This window comes from Crotalus tigris, unplaced genomic scaffold (genome assembly GCF_016545835.1).
Source record: "Crotalus tigris isolate CLP2741 ecotype Arizona unplaced genomic scaffold, ASM1654583v1 scf7180000017666.379230911805:20528666, whole genome shotgun sequence".
Lineage (NCBI taxonomy): Eukaryota > Metazoa > Chordata > Lepidosauria > Squamata > Viperidae > Crotalus > Crotalus tigris.
Window position 1 is genome coordinate 18086370 of NW_024096552.1, and position 23313 is coordinate 18109682.

General features: G+C 34.9%; 1 protein-coding gene across 16 annotated transcripts in view; it reads right to left on the minus strand.

The window, feature by feature from the left end:
• The window catches only part of LOC120305282 (golgin subfamily A member 4-like), a 162415-nt gene that overhangs the window by 77469 nt on the left and 61633 nt on the right, over positions 1 to 23313 (minus strand). For 11 of the 16 annotated variants that reach the window (XM_039336852.1, XM_039336859.1, XM_039336853.1 and 8 more), the window contains 8 exons: positions 18929 to 23112; positions 18103 to 18224; positions 13346 to 13476; positions 8413 to 8526; positions 6801 to 6821; positions 6472 to 6540; positions 5850 to 5925; positions 3406 to 3509 (listed from right to left, as the gene is read on the minus strand). In XM_039336852.1, the coding sequence (XP_039192786.1) occupies positions 3406 to 3509; positions 5850 to 5925; positions 6472 to 6540; positions 6801 to 6821; positions 8413 to 8526; positions 13346 to 13476; positions 18103 to 18224; positions 18929 to 23112 (4821 nt within the window). The remainder of the gene's footprint in view (positions 1 to 3405; positions 3510 to 5849; positions 5926 to 6471; positions 6541 to 6800; positions 6822 to 8412; positions 8527 to 13345; positions 13477 to 18102; positions 18225 to 18928; positions 23113 to 23313) is intronic. The other 5 variants (XR_005555994.1, XR_005555995.1, XM_039336857.1 and 2 more) reach the window with 3 other exon arrangements.

Genomic DNA, 23313 nt, shown 5'->3' on the forward strand with positions numbered 1-23313 from the left:
CATGATAGCAGTGTTCCAATATCTCAGGGGCTGCCACAAAGAAGAGGCAGTCAAGCTATTTTCCAAAGCGCCTGAAGTCAGGACAAGAAGCAACGGGTGGAAACTAACTAAAGAGAGAAGCAACCTAGAACTAAGGAGAAACTTCCTGACAGTTAGAACAATTAACCAGTGGAACAACCTGCCTCCAGAAGCGGTGAACGCTCCAACACTGGAAGTTTTTAAGAAGAGACTGGACAGCCATTTGTCCGAAATGGTATAGGGTTTCATGCCTGAGCAGAGGGTTGGACTAGATGACCTCCAAGGGACCTTCCAACTTTTATTATTATTATTATATCGATCATCGCACAGTCAGCCAGATGTTCAGACTGGATTTGGCATTTTGTCTACCTATCGAGTCCTTGCCAAGGACCTGAGATAGGCAGATGTGGATGTTTGATGGTATTACAGATATGAATGGAAGCAGTTCCTAGTAAGACTGCCTTTTGCAATTGACTAATAGCGAATTTGTCAATGCCAACGGTGTTCAAGTGGTGCTCCAGTAGTTTTGGGATTGCACCCAAGGCACCTATTACTATTGGTACTACCCTTGCTTGCTTTTGCCACAGTCTTTCTATTTCTATTTGTAGGTCTTTGTATTTTGTTATCTTCTCCAGTTCTTTCTTGTCTATTCCGCTGTCTCCAGGTACTGCCACGTCCACTATCCAGACTTTTTTGTCTTTCTTATCGACAATTGTTAAGTCCAGGGTGTTATGTTGCAGGTGCTTGTCTGTTTGAATTCTGAAGTAGTAGTAGTAGTAGTAGTAGTAGTAGTAGTAGTAGTAGTAGTAGTATAATATAATGTTGTAGACTGCTTAAATAAATAATTTTGTCAAAAGCTGCCAAAAATCATTGGGTAGACCAGACATGTCAAACACAAGGCCCGGGGGCTGGATGCGGCCCGCAAAGTGGTTTCATGTGGCCCGTGAAACCATCCTGGAAAAAGTGAGAGAACAGCCCCCACTGCCTTGGCCCTGACCCAGGCCGGCCGGGAGCCAATGTACAATTTTGTGGTGGCCATCTATACTGAAACACATTCAGTCGTAGCTCCACAAGGCTGTCTAGAAACAGCGAGGAACCAGCCCCTGCTGTTGGCCCTGCCCTCTGGTTGCATGGTAGGGAGGTGTCACCCTTTGTGAGGAATGAAGAAATGGACCATGCCTTGGTGCTTGCCCCAGTCCCACCCCCTTCTGCCAGAGACCTTCAGATTTGTCCCACTCCTGCCCAGGGCCCCACAGGCACCCTTGATGCGAATGATGTAGAGCTGGCCATGCCCATCCAGTAGGCCATACCCACTCCATCCACGCCCACCCAGTAGGCCGCACACACCCTGGCCACATCCACCTGGCCCCCCGAGGGCAACCGCAATGCTGATGCGGCCCTCAGTGAAATTGAGTTTGACACCTCTGGGGTAGACCATTTATTTCCTTCCTAAGGCTTGTTTGAAAGTTCAATCTGCCCATCATTCTTCCTCTGTTCAAGTACCGTATTTTCCGGCGTATAAGACGACTGGGCGTATAAGACGACCCCCAACTTTTCCAGTTAAAATATAGAGTTTGGGCTATACTCAACGTATAAGACTACCCCTCTTCCAACACACACCAAATAAAAATTAAAAAACATCAGATTTGATTTCAATATGGTAATTTTAATTCAAATGCTTATGACATGCAGGTACTTAGCAGAAAAACTGTCATTTATAAACATAAGGCTGTCATCAAACATATAAACATAAAACAGTGCAAGTGGATTAAACTTTTCCTAATTCACTCTAAAGCTGAAAGGAAGGATAAGACAATAAAACCATGGGAGCTGCCATGCTGTTTGTTTTCTAAGCCGTCAACCAAACTGAACTGATGATGATAGGAGCACACACACACATGCCTCCTTTCCCTCTTCCCTCCAATCCTTCCCAGCTCAGAAAGCAGCGAGGAGAAGCGTGTGCGCGCGCACACACACACACACACACACACACACACACACACACACACACACACACACTCGCCTCCTTTCCCTCTTCCCTCTCCCTCCAATCCTTCCCCCCCACCCTGATTTCCAGCTCAGAAAGTGCAAAGCAGCAAGGAGAAGTGTGTGTGTGTGTGTGTGCGCGTGCACACCAGACTGCCAGAGACACTTAGGGGCAGGGAGCACAATGAGAGACAGCAAGGGAAAGAGGAACTTGCCTTACTGTTTCCTGGAATGCCATGGAGAGAATGGCACGTCAAGCGGAGGGGGGGGGGTGACGCCTCTGCTAATTGCTTTTATTCACCACAGGCTGGATGCTGGTTTGCCGGGTGGGGGGGGTGGGAACAGCAAGTGGGAGCCTATGTAAAGCACTGGGAGCAACTCACTCCCAGTGCTAACTTTGTTGCTGTATGGATTAAAGGCCATTCGCTTGTCATTCGTTCCTGTTTGTCGGCTCTTTTCTGGGCACCGAAGAGGACGCGCTGACAGATATTTCAGTAGTTGCTTGTTGTAATTTTTAACTTATTTAAACCTTGCTGATTTCTGTACAAAATGATTCACCTGCTGAAGCATGCATATCTGCATTGGCTATTCATGGCACATTAATGAAAATTAAGGAGTGAGATAAGGAAAAAGTAATTTTTGTGCAGTACTGTAAAAATGGCTATTGATTTCCAGTAAGCACGCACGCACGCACGCCTCCTTTCTCCCTCCAATCCTCCCTTCCCACCCCGATTTCCAGCTCGGAAAATGCAAAGCGTGTGTGTGTGTGTGTGTGTGTGTGCGTGCGTGGGCGTGGCCTCCTTTCCCTCTTCCTCCAGTCCTTCCCAGCTCAGAAAGCAGCGAGGAGAAGCGCGCGCACACGCACACACACACACACACACACACACACACCCTCCTTTCCCTCCTCCCTCTCCCTCCAATCCTTCCCTCCCACCCTGATCTCCAGCTCAGAAAGTGCGAAGCAGCGAGGAGACAGATTGAGACCCCCAGGCATTTATCAGCCTGTGACTTCAAGTTAGCAAAAAGCAGCTGCAAACCACACGCCTGCTAGAGGTGAGCCGCGGGGACGGATTGCTGAAACAAACAGCTTAGAGTTTAATTGCTCTTCCCACTGCCACTCTACCAATCAAGGACTCTTTTTGAGTGAGGGGGGGAGAGAAAACTTGATGAGTAATATACCAAACCACATGTGTAAAGGAATAAAATAGAATACCCGTATTTTCCGGCGTATAAGACGACCCCCAACTTTTAAGAAGGTTTTTGTGTCTTAGAAAGTCGTCTTATACGCCGGAAAATACGGTATGTCATTTCTGGCCTCCTCTTCTGATGGCATCATAATATTGCAACCATTCTCAGAAGTATTGGCATCATCACTCAGGAGCTCTTAAATATGAAGAATACCTTTGTTTCACGGCCCATCATATATTCGAAAACCACCTTCCTCAAGTATTCAAACTCAGTTGGTTCACCAAAAAGAGAAACATCTGAATGGCAAAGATTCCCATCTGCATAGAAGAAAAGTGGGACTTTATACTGATCTCTGTTACTGCAAGCTTATAGAAAAATTATAGAAATTACTTTAGTAATTTTTTTACAAAATATTTTGAATTTGTACTTTTGAATCCAGGAAGGCTCTAATTTACTATCTTTATCCATCATAAGCATCCACAGAATATTTCAATCTTGGCATATAGCACTTTTTTTACTTTATTAACAGGTAGATTCTAACCATTTATACCTATACACTCTTTGCACTTAGCACACATTTCAAGTAATTAATAGAAGAGCTTACTTCAAATATTTGAATAATGTTAAAATAAAACATCTTCCTTAGATATAAGGTCTATATCAGGCCTAAAAGTTTGGGGGACAGCAAACGAAACAGATTCTTCTTCATAAATTAACTTCTAACTTCTGCTGTATAAAATTAGGGGAGCAGGCAGACTCCCCATACAAGCTTTCTACGTCTATTCTTTGCCATGCTACCATAAAAACAAATTTATTATTCATGCTTTTTAACAGAGATTGCTTGAAAACAGTCACATTTCAATTTTATCTAATCTCGTAACTGCAAGAATTATATTATGAAATGTTGTCTAGTAGTTAAAGGAAATATATTATTTCTGATACTGTTCTAATGCTTTTATATAACTAGGCTCTCACTATCAGGCATGTTCATATTACATTAATTACATTAATTTTAAATTAATATGTTAATTTTTCAAGAAAGATAAAATTGAAGTCATAATTTAAAAGCACAAGTACACATTTAATAACATGAGATCTGTAATATTAAAATTTGTATTAATTTCCTTTATTTGAGTGCATGAAATTTAAATGGCAGAAAACATTCCCTTATATAACCCAGTGTTAGTAAGGAGCAAGATGTCCAGCCTTTGACCACTCCTTTGTGGGTGCCAAAAGGCACAGTACTTTCTCTGCTCTTTTTTAACATATACATGAAATTGCTGGGTGAGATTATCTGACACCCTGAGATAAGATATGATCTGTATTCTGATGACATACAGCTTTATATCTCCATCTCTGGTGATCCAAGCGATGCTGTGACTGTCCTTTCTTAGTGCCTGGAGGCTGTAAGGGTCTGGGTGGGGGAATAACAAGCTTCAATTGAACCTTGACAAGATGGAATGGCTCTGGGTGCAAAGGACCTCTGGATCTGGTGGTTTATCATCATTATTTCAGAATGAGGTTGCATTACCCCAGATAGATCTTGGGGCCTTCTTGAAGACCAGATGGTAGTCATAGCTAGGAGAACCTTTGCGGAACTTCACATTATGCACCAATGCTCTTACCTTGGATCCTGAGGCCCTGTACATGGTCACTCATGCCCCAGTTATCTCTCAGCGGGATTACTGCAACATGCTCTACATAGGGCTACCTTGGAAGAATATATGGAAGCTAAAGCTGGTGCAGAATGCACCATTACTGCACGAGCTGCACTACTTACCAGTTTGCTTCCGGATCCAATTCAAAATGTTAAGACATTATCTTTAAAGCCATACATGGCATAAGTCCAAGGTATCTGAAGAGAGATCTCTCTCTGATGGGACAAGTCTCCCTCACTCACGTAGCAGAAGAGGCTTACTACAGATCTCATCTGCTAAGGAATTGAAGCAGATGGATCAAAGAAAAGACCCTTTTCTGCTGTGGTCCTATTCCTGCAGAAAATTCTTCCACAGGAGGTAATAACTGCCCCCTCCATTTGGCCTTCTCGAAGGGTATAAAAACATGGCTTTGCTGGTTGGCCTGGACCCAGATGAAGGCACTTCTTTTGGTTCCTGAAGGTGTGGGTTTAGTGCAGTTTTACATAAATGTGTTAGTAACAATCCCAGTATTTTCTCAAACAAGGAATGTACATACATTAACTACATACAAAATATTAATGAAAATAGGTTTCTGCTCTTAAAGAGATCAGATTTCTATGTATATTTACAGACGTCAGAAATCTATGACAACTATTTGCAATATTTCTACAAATTTTTTAAACTACTAAATGTAAGTTACTAAGTTTCTTTAGTATCTTTTGGTATATACATATTTTGGGGATTCTATAAAAAAAAACCTACTGTAAAATTACTGACCAAAAAGGCAAAAAAAATGTGTATTATTATTACAAATGCTTAAATGGCTTTCTGCTATTGAAACAGAAAATCTATATATAAATTACCTGTTTCATAAATAATCTACTATTTTAACAATATTCTAATCATTTATTCTCAGTTTAATTCTCAGATAATCGTGCATAGAATTTCAATCTGAATTACGCTTCCAAATATTTCCTTAAATTTTATATTCTATTTTTCAGTGTCAAGACAATTACTCACCTCTATAAGGTGTTTTAACTGTTGTGACATACACAGCCTTCTCATAATTTTTCAACTTATCTTGTAGTATGTGAATCTAAAAATAGAGTGAGTCAGGAAGTACAATAATCATTAACCAAGATTAATGATCTTGGTTTAGAATAAGAATGATAAGTTATGGAATGCTGGAAACCTTAAAAACAACCACAGCAGTATTCCTTAATATTAAAATAGTGGATATTAAAAATATACATATCCATGCCTTTCAAATCTGCTATAATGCCAATTGCATTACTTATGCTAATTTGTACTAGAAAAGGTGGAAGCATTACTTCATCAAAGTTGGTTGCACATATTTAATTAAAAGCAGTGAATTGTAATTTTGAAAAAAAAAATAAAAAGAATAGTATTCTTTCTTCACAAGTAGAATTTATATTCCAAACATGAAAATTTGTGATCTGAACTTGATTTTAATGGAGTTAATAACTAGAATTTGAAGGCTGCAGAGGAAAGCAACAGAAAGGGGAGGGGGTAAGAAAATCATCAGTATTATGTAGCATTTGATCAAACTTTCAAATTATCGTGTATGAATTTTAGAGCTAAAACTAAATTTATCTCTTTTCTCCCAAAAGTAGTTTCTTACCTGTTCTCTGAACTCCTGTTCTTTCAATTTTGAATCATTAACAAGTGTTGTCTTCTGGGCTAGCTGAGCCTGGAATACAACACAGACACATTCTTTAGGAAAACATGCACATGAAAATTTTAACAGCAAAATTTAATCTTCTTGTTATTTATTACTATTGTAAGTATTAGAGGAAAATGCTTAACTGACTTGCTACATTAAAAATGAATAACAACAACAACAATAATAATAAAGTTGGGAGGGACCTTGGAGGTCATCTGGTCCAACCCCCTGCTCAGGCAGGAAACCCTATACCATTTCAGACAAATGGCCGTCCAGTCTCTTCTTACCTGAAGTTCTGCTATGTTTTCCTAGGGAGGACCAAAAGACAAAATTTATTAAACATTTTTTTCTGTTTAATACAACAGAAAATATTGCACAAATATCTTGCACCCACATTTATGCCATTTCTTTCATAAGGTGGTTAGTATTTAATATCTTATGTCAAGAACATATAGAAAAGCAATACTAATATTGTCTGATCCCATGCTTTTAGCAGTTTTACTTCTGAAAAATCATTTATGTGAAATTATGAACCCAGCATATAGCGGGGACCAACACTTTGATGCTTTTTCATTGTATAAATTGTAGTTCCACTGAATACCCAATTTCAAATTTTATAATATAAATTAACTGTAATTTCATATTTACAGTATATGAAATATAATTTAATATTTCATCTGCAATTTCTTGCTAAAATCTAAAAAATATTTGTGGCACATCTGAAAATTAACTTTCTCTCATATCTATAAAATATATAAAAACCTGTTAAAAATTTGCAAGATTTTTTTGTAATGATATAAGTGGTCAGGATGCAAAATCTGACTTCCGTATTGTCTCAGAAAAAACACAATGCTATAACAATGAAGGAGTAGTAGATACTGTTTTTTAATACTTCTTCTTAGCATAAATTTATTTTGTAATAGATGAAGCTGTAGTTTAATGGATGAAGCTGTTTATTATTACTTGGAAGAACAAGAATGAGGGAGTGTTAATATCCATAGTTAAAGTTAGTACCCATAAAATCAAGATTTGAGTAACTGTTCCTATTAATATAAAGGGAAAGTAAATTAAATAACTTAATCTTCTTCAAACTCTAGCATACAACACTAATCTTCTTCAAACTTCCTGCATATAACAGTAGGCAACTAAAGATAGTTCTGTTTCTGAGATATTGAAACAATAAACAAAAATAGAAGTGAAGCTTCTGACCTGTTTTACTATCATTATGCCAAGGATGACAAATAATAGGTATGACTAGAGTTAAATGAGGCAGTGTTAATATTGTTTGATTTCAATACATGTAATATAACTGCTATGTCAGCATTGGCTGCCAGTGTACTTCTAGATGCAATTCAAGGTGCTGGTTATCACCTTTAAAGTCCTTCATAGACTGGGGCTAGAATCTCTTTCCAGTTGTTTCCACCCATCCAACTCAATCTGCCAGGTTGGGTGTGTTACAGGTCTCTCAGCCAAAAAATAATGGCTGGCAGTGACTAGGAGATGTGCCTTCTCTGTAGCATCTGCCTTCTGGAACATTTGCCGTCAGACGTCAGGATGACCTGGCCTTTCATAAGGCCATGAATTTGGTTGCGTGCCCAGACATGGACACTTGAGTGTGCTAAGGGCCTCATTTCTTGGTTATATTAATATCCATGGTAATAGTCTACTCAGCAACTATATATATTTATTTTGTGTTCTTTTAATTCTTTTCAATTTGTTTTTGCATTTTTATGACATCCAGAGTCACTTGCTGAGATGGCAAATATAGCAATCAAACCAACCAACCAATCAACCAACAAAAAAATTATAATGAGCAAACTGTGATGAATGAGGCTACAATAAAACCAAATATAAAAACATAAAGCAAAATTAGGAACCCCAATATGTTTACCAACTTACTTCATCACCATTCCGACTTTCTTCATATGCCAATCTTTTTTTGTAGTCCTCTTTTAAATGCACCAGCTGTTCCTCTAATTTATTTACTTTTTTGGTCATTTCTTCTTCTCTGGCCTTCGGAATAAATATTAATAAATCCATCATGTATATCTTGTTACAATACAGTATAGTGAAATTTGGCTTCCAATCAGCTTCAATATTAAATGTTCTATTGATTTGTTATTGTTTTAACAGAAGTTTATTGTATTTTTAATATCTTATCATTTAAATACTATTTCAAATTTTAGAAAATCTTTGATGAACACATTTAAAAAGCCATTTAAAACATCTATATTCTACACCAGGAATCCATATTCTACACTAGGACTAACTTTCATTTATCATTTATTAAAATGAATACTAGGCATACTATGATTTGAATTACTATGTCATCACCTTAAATCAATAAAATGTGTTCTTATTTATTTATTTATGCATCCACAATTTAGCAATATTGTTGAATATCACTAGAGCTAAATGTTAGAGCAAATGAAAGATTACACACTGCAGTGGCTTTTCGGATATAACATGTTTCATTCTAGTGAAATGCCATTATGTCAAGAATTTCATAGTGTAAAAAGTTATGAAAGAGCTATAAAAGAAAGGCAGAAGTACAAACATATTACACATATGCACATAAAACATATACAAACATACACAGAGGGATAAAAAAATTCATTTGTCATTCCTATGAAGTTTAATTCGAAAACTTCCATTTCACATTAATCCAAAGCACGATTCTTGGAAGGTACTGTAATATAGTGTAGGGCAGTGCAGTACAGTACAGTATAAAATAGAATAAAAATACTCTCTCTCAACCCAACTCCCAGGGTATTTGTTGTGTGCAAAATAGGAGGAGGAAAATATGTTGAATATGTTTGCTGTCTCGAATTATTTATAAAAATAATAAAGGCAGGGTTAAAAAACTAGTCGAAGCTTAAATAATATCATAAAAACAAGAGATACTTTAAAGCAGACATGTCACATGATGTCACGCGACGTATCAGAGCTTTTTCTCCATTGCTGGCAATGGAGTGGGTGCGGTTTTGGGATGACGTATCTGGCACGCGGGCCGGCAGTTTGACACCCCTGCTTTAAAGGTATTTTGGCTTCAAAACACACATAATAATGTGTTAAAGCAAAAATGTTTTGTCAAACATACAATTGTCAAAATGAAGGAAGAATAGTACTTGGTTATGGTATTATCTAATTTATATTCAATAAACTGATTTAATGTAATGTGAAACAAAAAGTGGACCAGTAAGGCTAAAAGCCAAAACATTTGCAAAACTATATAGAACATACCATATTCTCTCAACTTTACTTTATTTATTTATTTATTTATTTATTTATTTATGAGATTTAGGTGCAAGCACTCTCTAAGCGGTGTACACCAGTAAGCAATGTGTATATATATATATTTACATTGCCCCCAACAATCTGGGTTCTCATTTACCTATCCCGGAAGGATGGAAGCTGAGTCAACCTTGAGCTGGTGAGATTTGAACCGCTGACCTTCTGAACACAGTCAGCTAAAGTGGCCTGCAGTTCTGCACTCTAACTGCTGCGCCATCTCGGCTCTTTTTTAATCCAATGTAGCAGTGATTCCAATAATTCATGTAGTCATAGGTACTGAATTTTGGCAATCACATTGCAAATGTTCAATTAAGCTACAAATATATACTGCATTCTTATAGTTATGCACACGAGCAGCAGTACAGAAATATATTTTCTTACTCTATTTAAGAGAGCACTATTTAAATTCTTGTTCCTTTTCTGGAAGATATGGCCTTAACATCTCTAAGGCGGTAGTAATTTATCTTTCAGTCTTTATTGGATATAATCTGTTATTTCTGTTGATATAACTGATGCAATACTAAGTGAATTCACAGCTATATCTCAAAGCTATATCCAAAAGAAAGCATTTTGCTTTTTTGCAAACCAAGTGCTCTCTGCTTTCAACAGTATATCTCACATGATGCCATAGTTGGATTTTAAAGTTTGCTGAACCAAACTTCCACTATAGGCCTATTGTTTCTGAGCAAGACTGCTATTTGTGAGCCACACTGTCTTCCTAATTCCACTCAAAACTTTTAAAGCCTTAAAGCATTTGGACTTGGTTACCAGGTATTGCCTCCCCTCTAAATCTGCAGATATCAAAATCAAATTTCTCCTTCAAAGAAATAGTATAATATTAATATCTAATCAGGGGCATGATTTTACTTTCATAAAAATTATTGAGCAATACCTTTACTGCATATTGAATTTAAAAATTGCTTTCTACAATTTTGTCACAAAGATTGAAAGTAATATTCAGGATTTTACTCATAAAGATCTATGTGGGGTTTGAATATTCTGGAATGTTTGGAGCCAAAGAATGAAAACTAAGCTGTATTGGTATTCTTAAATGAAGAGAAATCCTTCGACAATTTGAACTGGATTATTTTTTTAAGAGTTCTTGAACATATGAAACTTTGAGTTAAATTTATTAAGTGTGTAAAATCTATTTTTACTCTCAGAGAGAACAAATTGTTAATGAAGAACTAATTACAACCTTGTGAGATTCAAAAAGAGGCAAGGCAAGGATTGTCTCCAAATTTATTTATTTTGGTTATTGAGATATTGAAATAAAGATATAAATCAAGATCAGAAAATCAAAGAAGAGAAGATTGAACAAGAATCTTAAAAAGCAATTGCAGATGACGTGTTAATTTTAGAAGATCCACTAGAGGGAGCAGGAGCATTAATGGGAAATTTATATACCGTATATTATCAGATTTCAAGGTAAATAAACAAAAGTCAAAGATGTTACAAAAATATGCAAACAAAACATCAAAGAGAATTGATGGAAAAAGTGGTTTTAAGACTGATAAAAAATTAAAATAATTGGGTATTATTATCACAAATATGAACTGTATTTTATTTGAAAATGATTATATCATTTTATCATTATATCATTATATCATCAAACATGGGCCAAATTTAAGAAAGACATGTTAAGATTGGTGAATTTATAACTATAACTGTTGGGGAAAATTTCTATGATAAAAATGAATGTTTTGCCAAGAATGATGTTTTTATTTCAGACATCATACCTATCTTGACAATGGATATACTTTTTAAACAATGGCAAAAAGATATATCTAAAATCATATAGCAGAAGGAAAAAAACAAGAATTGGTTTTACTTGATTTAAAATTGCATTTTGCTGCTTGTTGTTTGGTCAGGTTGGAAGAATGGATGTTACTGAGAAATAAGAAAACTTCCACTGGTTTGAGTTTGGATTGCATGGGCATTTATGGTATGATAAAGTTAAAGTCAATGTGGACTTTAAAAATCATTTTATTAGATGTGTCACACTGAGAATATGGAATAGATATCTAGAGTGTTTCCCATAAATATCTTTATGGATCTCAGCTCAAGAAGCATATTATAGAAAAGAAATGGCAAATAAAGATAAACGGTTGACATACAGGGATCTATTGCAAAATTATCGAGAGGAATTTAAAATAAAAAAGAAAATTAATAGCAGAAAGATATAATAATCAATGATTTCCATATTTACATTATGTAAAATGAATAAAAAGACTCATGGAGCAAAGTTAGTTAGAACTTTAAGTACAATTGTGTATTGATGATGAACATGCAATTGCTAAAATGTACAAATTGTTGAAATCTGAGACAGAACAGATTAAAGAAAGTATGATAAAATGGGCTAAGAATTTGATAAAATACAGATGGATCAGTGGGAAAATATATGATTAAAGAGGTTGAAATTTATAAAGTGTTATGATCTCAGAGAGAATTTTATAAAATGAAATTGTCTACAATGTATTAAGGCACCTGAAATGTAAGTTGGACATGCGAACAGCATGAAGGGACATTTTATCATATTTGGTGAACATGTATAGAAGCTAAAGTATAGATACTTTGATACAGAGGATCTTAAAGATCAATACTCAGAACTGTTCATTTCAGGATTAATGAATAAATAGTTTGAAAGCATTTCTGGAAGATTATTTCATCTTATGATCACATGAGTTTATTGCATGTATAGAGATGAAAAATTTAACCATAGAGAATTGGTTGATGAAATTAACAGATTTTGCTAAAATGGACAAATTAATTTCTTTCATTAGAAGACATTATCTACATTTATTCCTGGCTGGAATCCTACCTGGATTCATTATATAATTTTTTTTTAAAAAAATCAACTGGTGACTTTCAGTTTTGATTATCATTATAAAAATAAGAGTAATATTATATAACGAGAGAGAGATTGAGGTCAAAATATATTTGTACCACTGTGAAAAATATTGGAAACTTCATATTTTCCCCTTTTTCTGTTTTTCCTTTAGGTTTTTTCCTGTTTAGGATCTTTTGCTTTTCCTTTGTTTTTATTCTTTTTTATCTTCTTCACTTTGTGTTAGTTTGTGTTACCTTTATCTTCTAGTTTAAAAGTTTTAATAAAAAATATACAAAAAGATCATCTTCAGAGGACTTCGACCTGGTGCCCTTGCCAAATGGAATGAGATAAGATCAATGCTAAGAGGAGGGTTTTGGTAGGTTATTCTAATTCTGGAACGGTCTTTGGAAAGAATAAGCTTTCTAAATATGTTTTTTGTATATAACACAAAGAGAAGAAGAATTAAGCAACAGAAAAAGAAAGCAATGCAATAGCATTGATATCTGTTCATAAAATAGACTTTGCATTTTATTCATATTGGCTCACTATGATGATTCATTTCTATGCAACAACTGAATTACCATACTAAATATAGTTTAGTTATGAATATCACACAGTCTATAGTTGTGTACAAATCTCAAATGTGTAACAACTTTCCATTATATTTATATTTTAAGAACACAAACATTATTCAATACAAATATATACCTCAAGTATATCTTCATACTTTTTCACTGTTCTTTGTAGATCATCATCCTTTTCCGAAATCTTTTTATGCAGTTGAACTGTCTCTGTATGGTGACTTTCTATCAATTCAGATTCCACTTCCTGGGCTTTACCTATTTAAAAATATGTAACAATATTACTATTACTAGGTTAATACAACTAGCTTTCTATTTTAAACCTCTATCAGCAATGGCTAAAAAGTAAATAGCAACTACTCAATCTGAAGAAATTTAAAAAAGAAAATTTAAAAGAAAACAAGTCAAATAGGTATTCTTTGCAAACAAGTCTGTAATTAAGCTGTTTGCAAGGTATTAAAATAGTTTCAAGCTTTATTTTATTTTATAGCTATTTAACAACTATTAGCAAAGAGTTAATGGCTGCTTTCTTCAATGCTTCCCATTCAAAGGGCTTTAACAAACAACCTTAGTCCGTTTCTGGTTTTATTTGAAAAATATGTGTAGCATATCCAACAATCAAGACACAGTATCAGCACAAGATTTTGGAGCTCTTTGACACCTTAAGACAAAGGTTAGTGAAATAGAGCACCTTAACAAAATGAACTGGCACTAATCCACATAGTCCTAATACTTATCTGATCTCTTAGATTTTTATTTCCAAAACTGGGTTAATTTCAGACATCTTCAAACCAAATAAAAATATTTTATAAGCAGAAATCCTCAGAAAACTTAAGGATATTTTTAAATCACAAGGAGATTTTGTATTATAATCACAAGAATTGCAAACAGAAACACATTAAAAATAAAGTAAAAACAAAATGAGGTAAATATTACAATTGATGGTGAGAATCCTAAATAAATTAATAAAGGAAGTTGACGGAAAGAAATGCTTGTTCTCTATTTTTCCTTAATGACTATATGATAGGGCTTCCTGAACAAGACAATACTTTGCATTATTTACTTTTTGCTTATAAATGACTGCTTCTGCTCCGGGAATGAGCTATAGACTATTTCCGAAGGATGATAGCAACTAGGAAAGGCATGTGGATTTATTAGAGAAAGACTGCTTTAATAGAAAAGATAGACATATAATAAACAAACGAAGTTGGGATTTCATATGTTAAGTGTTTTGTTACATTATATTATTTAATTGATCAGTATCTATGCTGCCCATCACACTTGTGTGACTCTGGATGTTTAAAAAAAATAATATAAAAACTATAATCAAAAATAGAGAATTAAAAAATATAAAAGCCAAAACACAGATAGAATACACTAACCATTCCCAGGGTTACACGATACATTTAGACTCCAATGCCAGTTGACAGAGTTAAGTCTTGATGCTCTTTCAAAATGTTAGGAAAGTGAGGGTGTCTCTCATCTCCAGGGACAAAAAGTTCATAGGATGAGAGCAATGGCAGAAAAGATTTTCTTCCTGGACAACAGCAGTCAAAGTTCTTTAATAAAGGGATCTGCAATATCTGCAACTGGCAGATGACCTGAATTACTGTTTGACAGGAAACCACTGACAATTATCACCACCATCTCCATCTCAGATATGCCAACAGCCAAGCCTCCCACAACTGACCCCTCCCTTCTGGTGATCACAGAAAAAGATGTACAAGATCTATTTCACAGATAAAAGCCTGGAAAAGCCCAAACAAAATAACTCCTTCTTGCTTGAAAGCTTGTGCTGACCAATCGGCCCCCATCTTCACCTGCATCTTTAATTAATTACTAAAGATACTGTATGTTATATTCCTTCTTGCTTCAAATGCTCTACTATCATCACGTTGCTGAAGAAACCCTCCATCAAGGAGCTGAATGACTACAGACCAGTTCTTTTGACAGCCATAGTTATGAAAACCTTTGAAAGGTTAGTGCTGGCCCACCTGAAAACCAGCCCAGATCCGCTATTGAACCCCTTGCAATTTGCCTACCGAGCAAATAGATCGGCAGATGATGCTATTAATATGGCTCTGTACTATATCCTACAACATCTTAAAACTCCAAGGACTATGCAAGGGTCCTTTTTGTAGACTTCAGCTCTGCATTCAATACATCATTCCAGATTTTCTTCTAACTAAACTGATTCAGCTAGCCTGACCACACCTGTAAATAGATCATAAGCTTTCTAACAGACAGGAAGCAGCAGGTGAAGATAGGGAAAATTACATCAGATACCTGTACAATTAGCACAAGGGCTCCTCAGGGCTGCAAGCTCTCTTCACTTCTCTTCTCTCTATATATCAATGATTGCATCTCAAAGGATCCCTCTGTTAAAGTACTGAAGTTTACTGATGATACAACAGTGATTGGTCTCATTCGAGACAATGATGAATCTCCATACAAACAGGAAGTTGAACAACTAGCCTTGTAGTGCGGCCGAAACAATCTTGAATTGAACACACTCAAAACTGTGGAAATGATAGTATATTTTAAGAGAAGCCCTCATTTTCTACTACCTCTTACAATACTAGTCAACAGTAGAGATCTTCAAGTTTCTAGATTCTAACATCAAAAATGTCATCAAAAAAACACAACAAAAATTATTCTTCCTGCGCCAGCTCAGAAAGTTCAGACTGTGCAAGGAGATGCTGATACAGTTCTTCAAAGGAATTACTGAGTCTGTCATTTACACCTCCTTAACTGTCTGCTTTGGCACTGCAATCAATCAAGACAGACACAGACTCAATGGATAGTTAGAATTGCAGAAAAAACAATAGCTACCAGCCTGCCTTCCATTGAGGTTCTGTACACTGCACAAGCCAGAAAGAGGGCTATGAAAATATCTACAGACCCCCTCACATTCTGGACATAAACATAAACCTGGGCATAAAATCTTCTTTCCTCAAGACAACACTATAACATTGCACGCCAAAACAACTAGATACAAGGAGAGTTTTTTACCACATGCCATCACTCTGCTAAACAACTAATTGCCACAACACTGTCAAACTACCTAATAGAGCTATATTACTATTATCCTTTTCATCTTTTCTATTACCTATTCCTTATCTTTTTATGACTATAACCTTGTTGCTTGTATTTTATAATTTATATTGTTTTATTTAGTACCTTAGTATGATTTATGTTGCTTATTTAGTATCCCATGACTATCAGTGTTGTATCTTATGATTTATGATTAATGTATTTGATGATTATAATCATGATTTAAATTTAATTAAAAAACTTGTTGATTGCATGTACACTGAGAGCTTATGCACCAGAGACCAATTCCTTATGTGTCCAATCACACTTGGCCAATAAAGTACCGTAAATGCCGGCGTACAAGGCGACCCGGCGTATAAGATAACCCCCGTCTTTATAGCCAGGCCGCATTCCTAGAACGTCGTCTTATACGCCGGAAACTACCAGTATTTCCGGCATATAAGACGACTCGGCGTATAAGATGACCCCCGTCTTTGGCGCCGATTTCAGCGCTCACGGAAGTGGCCTTATACGCCGGCATTTACGGTATTCTATTCTATTTTATTCTATTCTGTTCTGTTCCGTTCCGCTCCGCTCCATGTTATCCTTGCATGATTGGGTGGAATGAATCAATGATATAAGGATGAGAATTCCTCAGACAACCAGATCCCATACCATGGAAGACTTTGAAGGTGATAACAAACACTTTATTGGACCTAGAAGCAAACTGGTCCCAAATGCAGCTCATATAGCAGAGGTGTTACATGTGCAACCTCATCTGCACCATCACATTGTGCACTTGCTGTCCTTTTTGGGCACTTTTCAAGGGTAGCCCCAAGTAATGTATATTGCAGTAGGCCATGTGGGAGATCGCCAGGGAATGAATGACTGAAAGAAGGGTTAGTTTTTACTTTGGAGTGAAAAAGGGGTTGGTTATTTTCTCAACTGCTAAGGGTTTGTTAATCTCTATTCTATTATTGCTTTAATTTCTATTAACATTTCATTTATTCATTCTATTAACATTTTAATATTGAAATTCTCTCTTTTTGTGGTTTCATTAATATCTTTTTATGCTTGAATCTCTATAATTGTTTTTTACTTTATTGCTCTTCCTACCTTAGCAAGACTGCTGATTTTTACTTCTTGACTGTGTTATTATTTTACTCCTAGGTTTTATTATTTAATATCCCTTCCTCTCCAGAGTCACTGGCTTTTTTGATGCCTTTTTCTTAAATTCTGACTGAGTTCACAGTCATTAACTCCTGTCTTCTTTTTTGGGAGTTTCTCCAGGACAGGTATTGAAAGTCTTCTCATTTTGAACTAGCCATTTTTCAGCTACTCTTCCATTCTTTCTTCATTCTCTAATTTCCTGATAGCTGCAACCATTTTGAACTCTGATTCAAAGGAAAGTAAGATGCTGATGATGATACTGTTCAAGTCTTGCCCTCACATAGTCTTACTCAATCTGCTTGTTTGTCATGGAACCTCTCTGCATTAGTGACTTACACACACACACACACACACACACACACACACACACACACTTTTCTTTCCTACTTCTCCCAGTTTCCTACCAACTTTCTTTCTCTGCACTAGAGACATCGCCTTATCTCATCTTCTCTCTTATGGACTTCTCTTTCTTTTAGGTGCTTATATTCTTTGAATTCTACTTTTTTCCTTTTCTTCCTCAGTTGCCAAGTGTGGAATAAATTGGTGGTGGGTGATACCATTTGCAGTCCGTCATGTCATCTGCAGAGCATCATGTCAAAAATGCTACCCAAAATTCTCTGAAAAAAATGTATTTGATATTTGTGGCATTTCAGATGTACAAAGTATATCACTGTAACTTACTGATAGTTTCTTTTACAGCCATTTCTAATTCCTGGTCCTTTTGTGCCAGTTGGGTATTGAATTCCCTCATTAGCTGCTTTAATGTGGAATTGTGCTTTAGTTCAATGTCTTCCTGTTCATATCTATTAAGATATAAGAAATTAAGAAATTAAGACTTTTTTAGCTCAAACATCCTGGTAAAAAACAAACAGGATTATATTGTGTAACAAAGTGGTTAAAATAATTAATTTTATTACTTTTCCATTCAGTACTTATAAAAATGACATCTTATCCTTTAGATTTTTACCACAATGAAAATTTAGAAAAATACTTGAATAATGAATGTAAAAACATATTATATTCATATGTATGTAGTTCAAAAAAGGTCACAATCTAGGAAAAATATAATTAGATTATAACTTGTAGGTAAAATAATTTGGGGGTGAACTATAAATTGATATCCAACAATCTTAAATATAGCATCTTAAACATACATCTTAAATGATTAATTACTGAAAATAGACTATACATGCACTCATTACATTCCTACTATCATATCTTAGCTCATAAGCTGAAGGTTGAATTAGTCTTTTGCTTCCTTATGTGCTTCTTTATATGGTATGAATTAGAAATATATTTTTAAATAACCATAATTTCTGGTTTTTATCTGAACATGAAGTTCAAAATTTTGACTTGATCTAAAGCAAATAGACAGTTCTGATTTGCATGAAATGGGAATATATATAACCATTTTTGGAAAATAATGTTGATCATAAACTTTATTTTATTCACTGTTACTCTACATACATTTTATTAAAGAATTAGCAGTTACTTAATGATAACTTACTTTATTTTTTGTTCCATTTCTTCTCTAGATTCTTTCTTCATAATTTCCAGCTCTTGCTGATGTTCTTTTCGCAAGGTACGCAAATCCTTCTGAAGCTTAATCAGATCTCTGTGCTGTTCCTGTTTCTCTTGCTCTGTTTGTTTCAGTGTTGCTTGCAAATCTTTCTGTTGCATCTGCAACTCATTAACCATCTTTTGAAGTTCAAAGACTGATTTAGTCTTTTCTTCTATATTTCCTTCCAGAGTTTTTATAAGGCCACTTCCTTCATCTAACTGCTCTTGCAGACTCTTTAATTTCTCATTATATTCTGAAATCCTATTTTCCATCTCAATCCTCTGTTGTTCTCTCTCTTTCATAAAATCCTCACCAAAAGACTGCCCTTTTTCCTCCTTTTCTTGAAGCTTTTTTTCTAAGTCTTTAATTGCAATCTCCATATTTTGTTCTTTGTTTTTCAATTCGACTTTGATATTTCTTAATTCACTCTCATACTTGATATGTTGTTCATGTAATGAAGCCTGTTTCTTGATTTGTTCCTCCAGTTCTTGTTGAAGATTTTTAATTTTATTTTTATCTTCTTGAGACCTTTTAAGAAGTTCCTCTTGTTGCTCCTGAGCCTTCATCTTTGAAATATTATATGTATTTGCTTCCTCACTATACTTCTCAAGTAATCTCTCCTTATCCAATAAATCCTTTTTTAAAATATTAATTTTTAAATCATACATCTGTTGCATATTCTCTAAAGCAATGACTTTATCTTGCTCTGCAGAAACCTTTATTGTTTCTACTTTCTTTATCAACTCTTTTTCTAAATCTGAGTCTATTGACTTAATCTTTTCTTCTAAAGACATAATTTTCTTTTCTTTTTCTTCCAATTTTTTCTGTAGCTTATTTTGCTGCTCTTTTTCTTCCACCTGAGTCGTCAACTGCCTTTTAATAGAAGCAATTTTGTGTTCAGCCTTTTTTTTCAGATCTGCTATTTTAGAAGTTGCTTCTGATATAAGTCTTTCTTCTAAAGCCTTTAATTCTTCTTCTTTTGTTTTCAATAGAGCCAGTTTTATTCCTTCAAATTCTTTTGATTTTTCTTCAAGGACAATTTCCATAACCTGCATTTTTTTCTCAAAAGTTAGGACATTTTGTTCCATCTCCTTCAGGTTGTCATCCTTGTCTACTAGTGCCTTCCGAGCCTGTTGAAGTTGTTGTGCCATTTCTTTTTGCTCATTGTCTTGTTCATGGTATATTTTACATTCTCCCATTAAATAATCATTTTCTTCTGTTTTCCGAGCAATATGCTCTTCTAATTCAGCAATTCTCGCTGTATGGATTTTTATCTCAGCAACCAAATCAGATTCCTGTTTTTCTTTTCTGACCTGCTTTTGTTCCATTAAACATTTTAAATGTTCTAACTGTTTTGTTTGTTTATCATGCTCATCCTTTATTCTATTCAGTTCTTCTTCTTTTTCACTAGCTTGGTTATTACTCAGTTCAATCTTGCTTTGTAATTCCTTAATAGTATTGTAATTTTGTGTAAATCTCAACTGAGCTTTCTTCTTCCATTCTGACATTTTGTTCACCCAGTGGTCTACCTGTTTCAGGGCAGTAACTTTATCTTCACTCAATGATTCAACTTTGGAAGATAGTACTTCCATCTCATTCAGTAACTGCAGTTGGTTTTCTCTGTGTTGCTTGTTTAACATCATTGTGGCAGTTTCTTTTTCTGATATGCTCTTTTCAAGTCTGAGGTTTAATTCACTAATAAGCTTGTTAAGATCTGTGATTTCTGCTTTTTTCTCATTTAGCTCCTCCCTCATTGAAGTAACAATATTACTATACTCAGATAATTCTTTCTTCAGCTCTGTGATACAAGATTCCTTCTCTGTTGCCGTTTGCTGCTGGAGATAACTTTCTTTTTCCAATAGTTCTTTTTCTGTTAGAAGTTTATCTACATCTGCTTTCATAGACATCATTAAATACTCCTTTTCCTCCAAGTGCTTTTTTGACTCTTGTAAACTACTGTTTAAAGTTACATGACTCTCTGTTAATTGTTCAAGTTGAACTTTTAAGTCTGGAACTTGATCGACTTTAATTAATATGTCTTCTTTAATTTTTATTATCTGTTGCTGACAGTGAGCAATTTTAACTGTTATTGAAGAAATTTTTTCACTGCATTGTTTAACCAATTCGCCAATTTTTATTTTCAATAACGCTTCTTCTTTTTGCTGGTAATCAGCCAGTTTTGTAATTATATCTCTCTTGAAATTTTCAAATTCAGCTTGTTTTTGTCGAAACTCATTTTTTTCCCTTTCTAACTTTGTCTCATAATTCTCCTGTTCTTTAAGATGTGACAGTTTTAAGGCCTGGTATTCAGCATCAGACATTTTCAATTTATCTGCCAGTTCCACAATGTCATATTTCTTTTTTTCTTCTATTAACTTTATCTCATTAAGCTGTTCCTGTACTGTTATTTTCTCTTTCAAAGAAAAACTAAGATCGTTCTCTAATTTTACAAGTTGTTTCTTTAAATCACTTTCTTTTTGTGTCAAAAGATTCACTTGTGCTAATGTCTCTTGCAGTTGTTCTTGAAGTTCATGTATAGTTTTGTCTTTCTTTGTATGTTCGTCCTTTAACCAGGTAATCTCTGCATTATTCCCTTCTCTTTCAGCATCAAAGGTGGCCAGCTTTTCTTTCAGGTCTCTTATTTCCTGTTCTTTTTCTTGCAATTCTGTTTCATGTTTTTCCTGACGTTCTTCAACCTCTTGTTTTAGTTTCTTCTCCGAAAGATGTACCACTTCACCCACTTCTTGTTTGTGAGCTTCAGCCATGCTTTTTAGTTGCTCCTTCTGATTCATCTCCAGTTTTAAAACAGCATCATTTATTCCAAGTGAACTGGCGTGAGTCATTTCCAGCATTTCTGAAGTGAACTGCTTCTCTTTCTGACTAAACTCCAACTGGTTGCTCTCAATCTCACTTTTTAGTTTTGCTTCTTGTTCTGAAAGTTTTTGCTTAAATTCTTCCTGCATATTTTTTATTTTTTCTATAGCTTCCTCTGTTTGTGTCTCTTGCTGCTTTAACTTGAGCTCATATTCGTCCCTTAAAACATTCATTTCTTCTTTTTTGATTGATAACTGCTGCCTATACTTTTCAATTTGTTGATTCAGGAGATGCTTTATTTGTCCAATTTCACTTTCCTTGCCAGTACAATGACTTTTTAACTGACTGATCTCTCCTCCAAGGTTTCTTAACTGTGATTCATACTTTTCTGTCAGAAATGAGGTGTTCTGAATATTTTTTCTCTTTTCTTCTTCTAATTCACATTTCAGCTCATTTACCTGGGATGTCTGAAAATCTAACTCAGTTTTGATTTCGTTCAGCTGGGTTTCAGTTTTTACAACCTGTTCTTCAAGTTTTGACTTTTTATCCTTTATAACTTCCAATTTCTCTTGCAAATTTTTAAACTTGTTTTCATAAATACTTGCATTATCTTCCCTGGACTGACATAAAACATCTAATTCTGCAGACATTCTTTTACATTGCGACTCAGCTTTTCCTAGAGTTTCTTTCATTTTTTTCTGCTCTGATTCTTCTTCACTCTTCTCTTTTGCTTCCAAGAATTGTTTGAGTTGAATAATTTCTTCTTTAAATGATTTCTCAGTTACTTCCTGGTCTTTAAAAATAGCTTCAATTTGTTCCTTATGATTATTTCTTTGCTGATCAAGTTTGGCTTCAAACTCCACCTTTGCTTTATTTGCATCTTCTTTTAACTTAGAAATATATTGTTCAAGATTTTGACGGCTATTCAGAACATCTGATAATTCAGATGAAAGTGCTTCTAGCTCTGTTTGTTTCACATCAAGCTTTTCTAAAGTTTTTTCATTCATTTCTTCTATATGAGCATGAAATATAGCCTCTTTTTCTTTTAACAGCTTAGCTGTTTCTTCTTCATGATGTTTGCTCAGTTTCTCCATTTCTGATTGCTGCTGCTGGGTTAATATGTCAAACTGTTCTTTCCAATGTTGCTGTTCTTGCTGCTTCGTGTATTCAATTTCTTTTTTATGTTTTTCAGTCATAGTAGCTATTTTTTTATTGTGCTCATTTTTGTCTGAATCTATCTGAGTAGTCAGTTCTTCCAACCGGCTTTTGTCATTCTGTGGACACTTCATAAGGGAACTTTCCAGCTCAAGAATTCTCTGTTAAGAAGATCAGTGGAAAATATAATGAATAAAAAACACTGTTTTTTTTAAAAAAAATGTTTAAAATATTGTCTACTTAAATGTTATGCATAACAAGATTCTAACAATTTAAATGAAAAAATTAAATATAAATTATGTTGCTTAGTCTGACAAATGGCATTAAATCTAAAATCATTTAGCTTGTTACATTGATAGCTC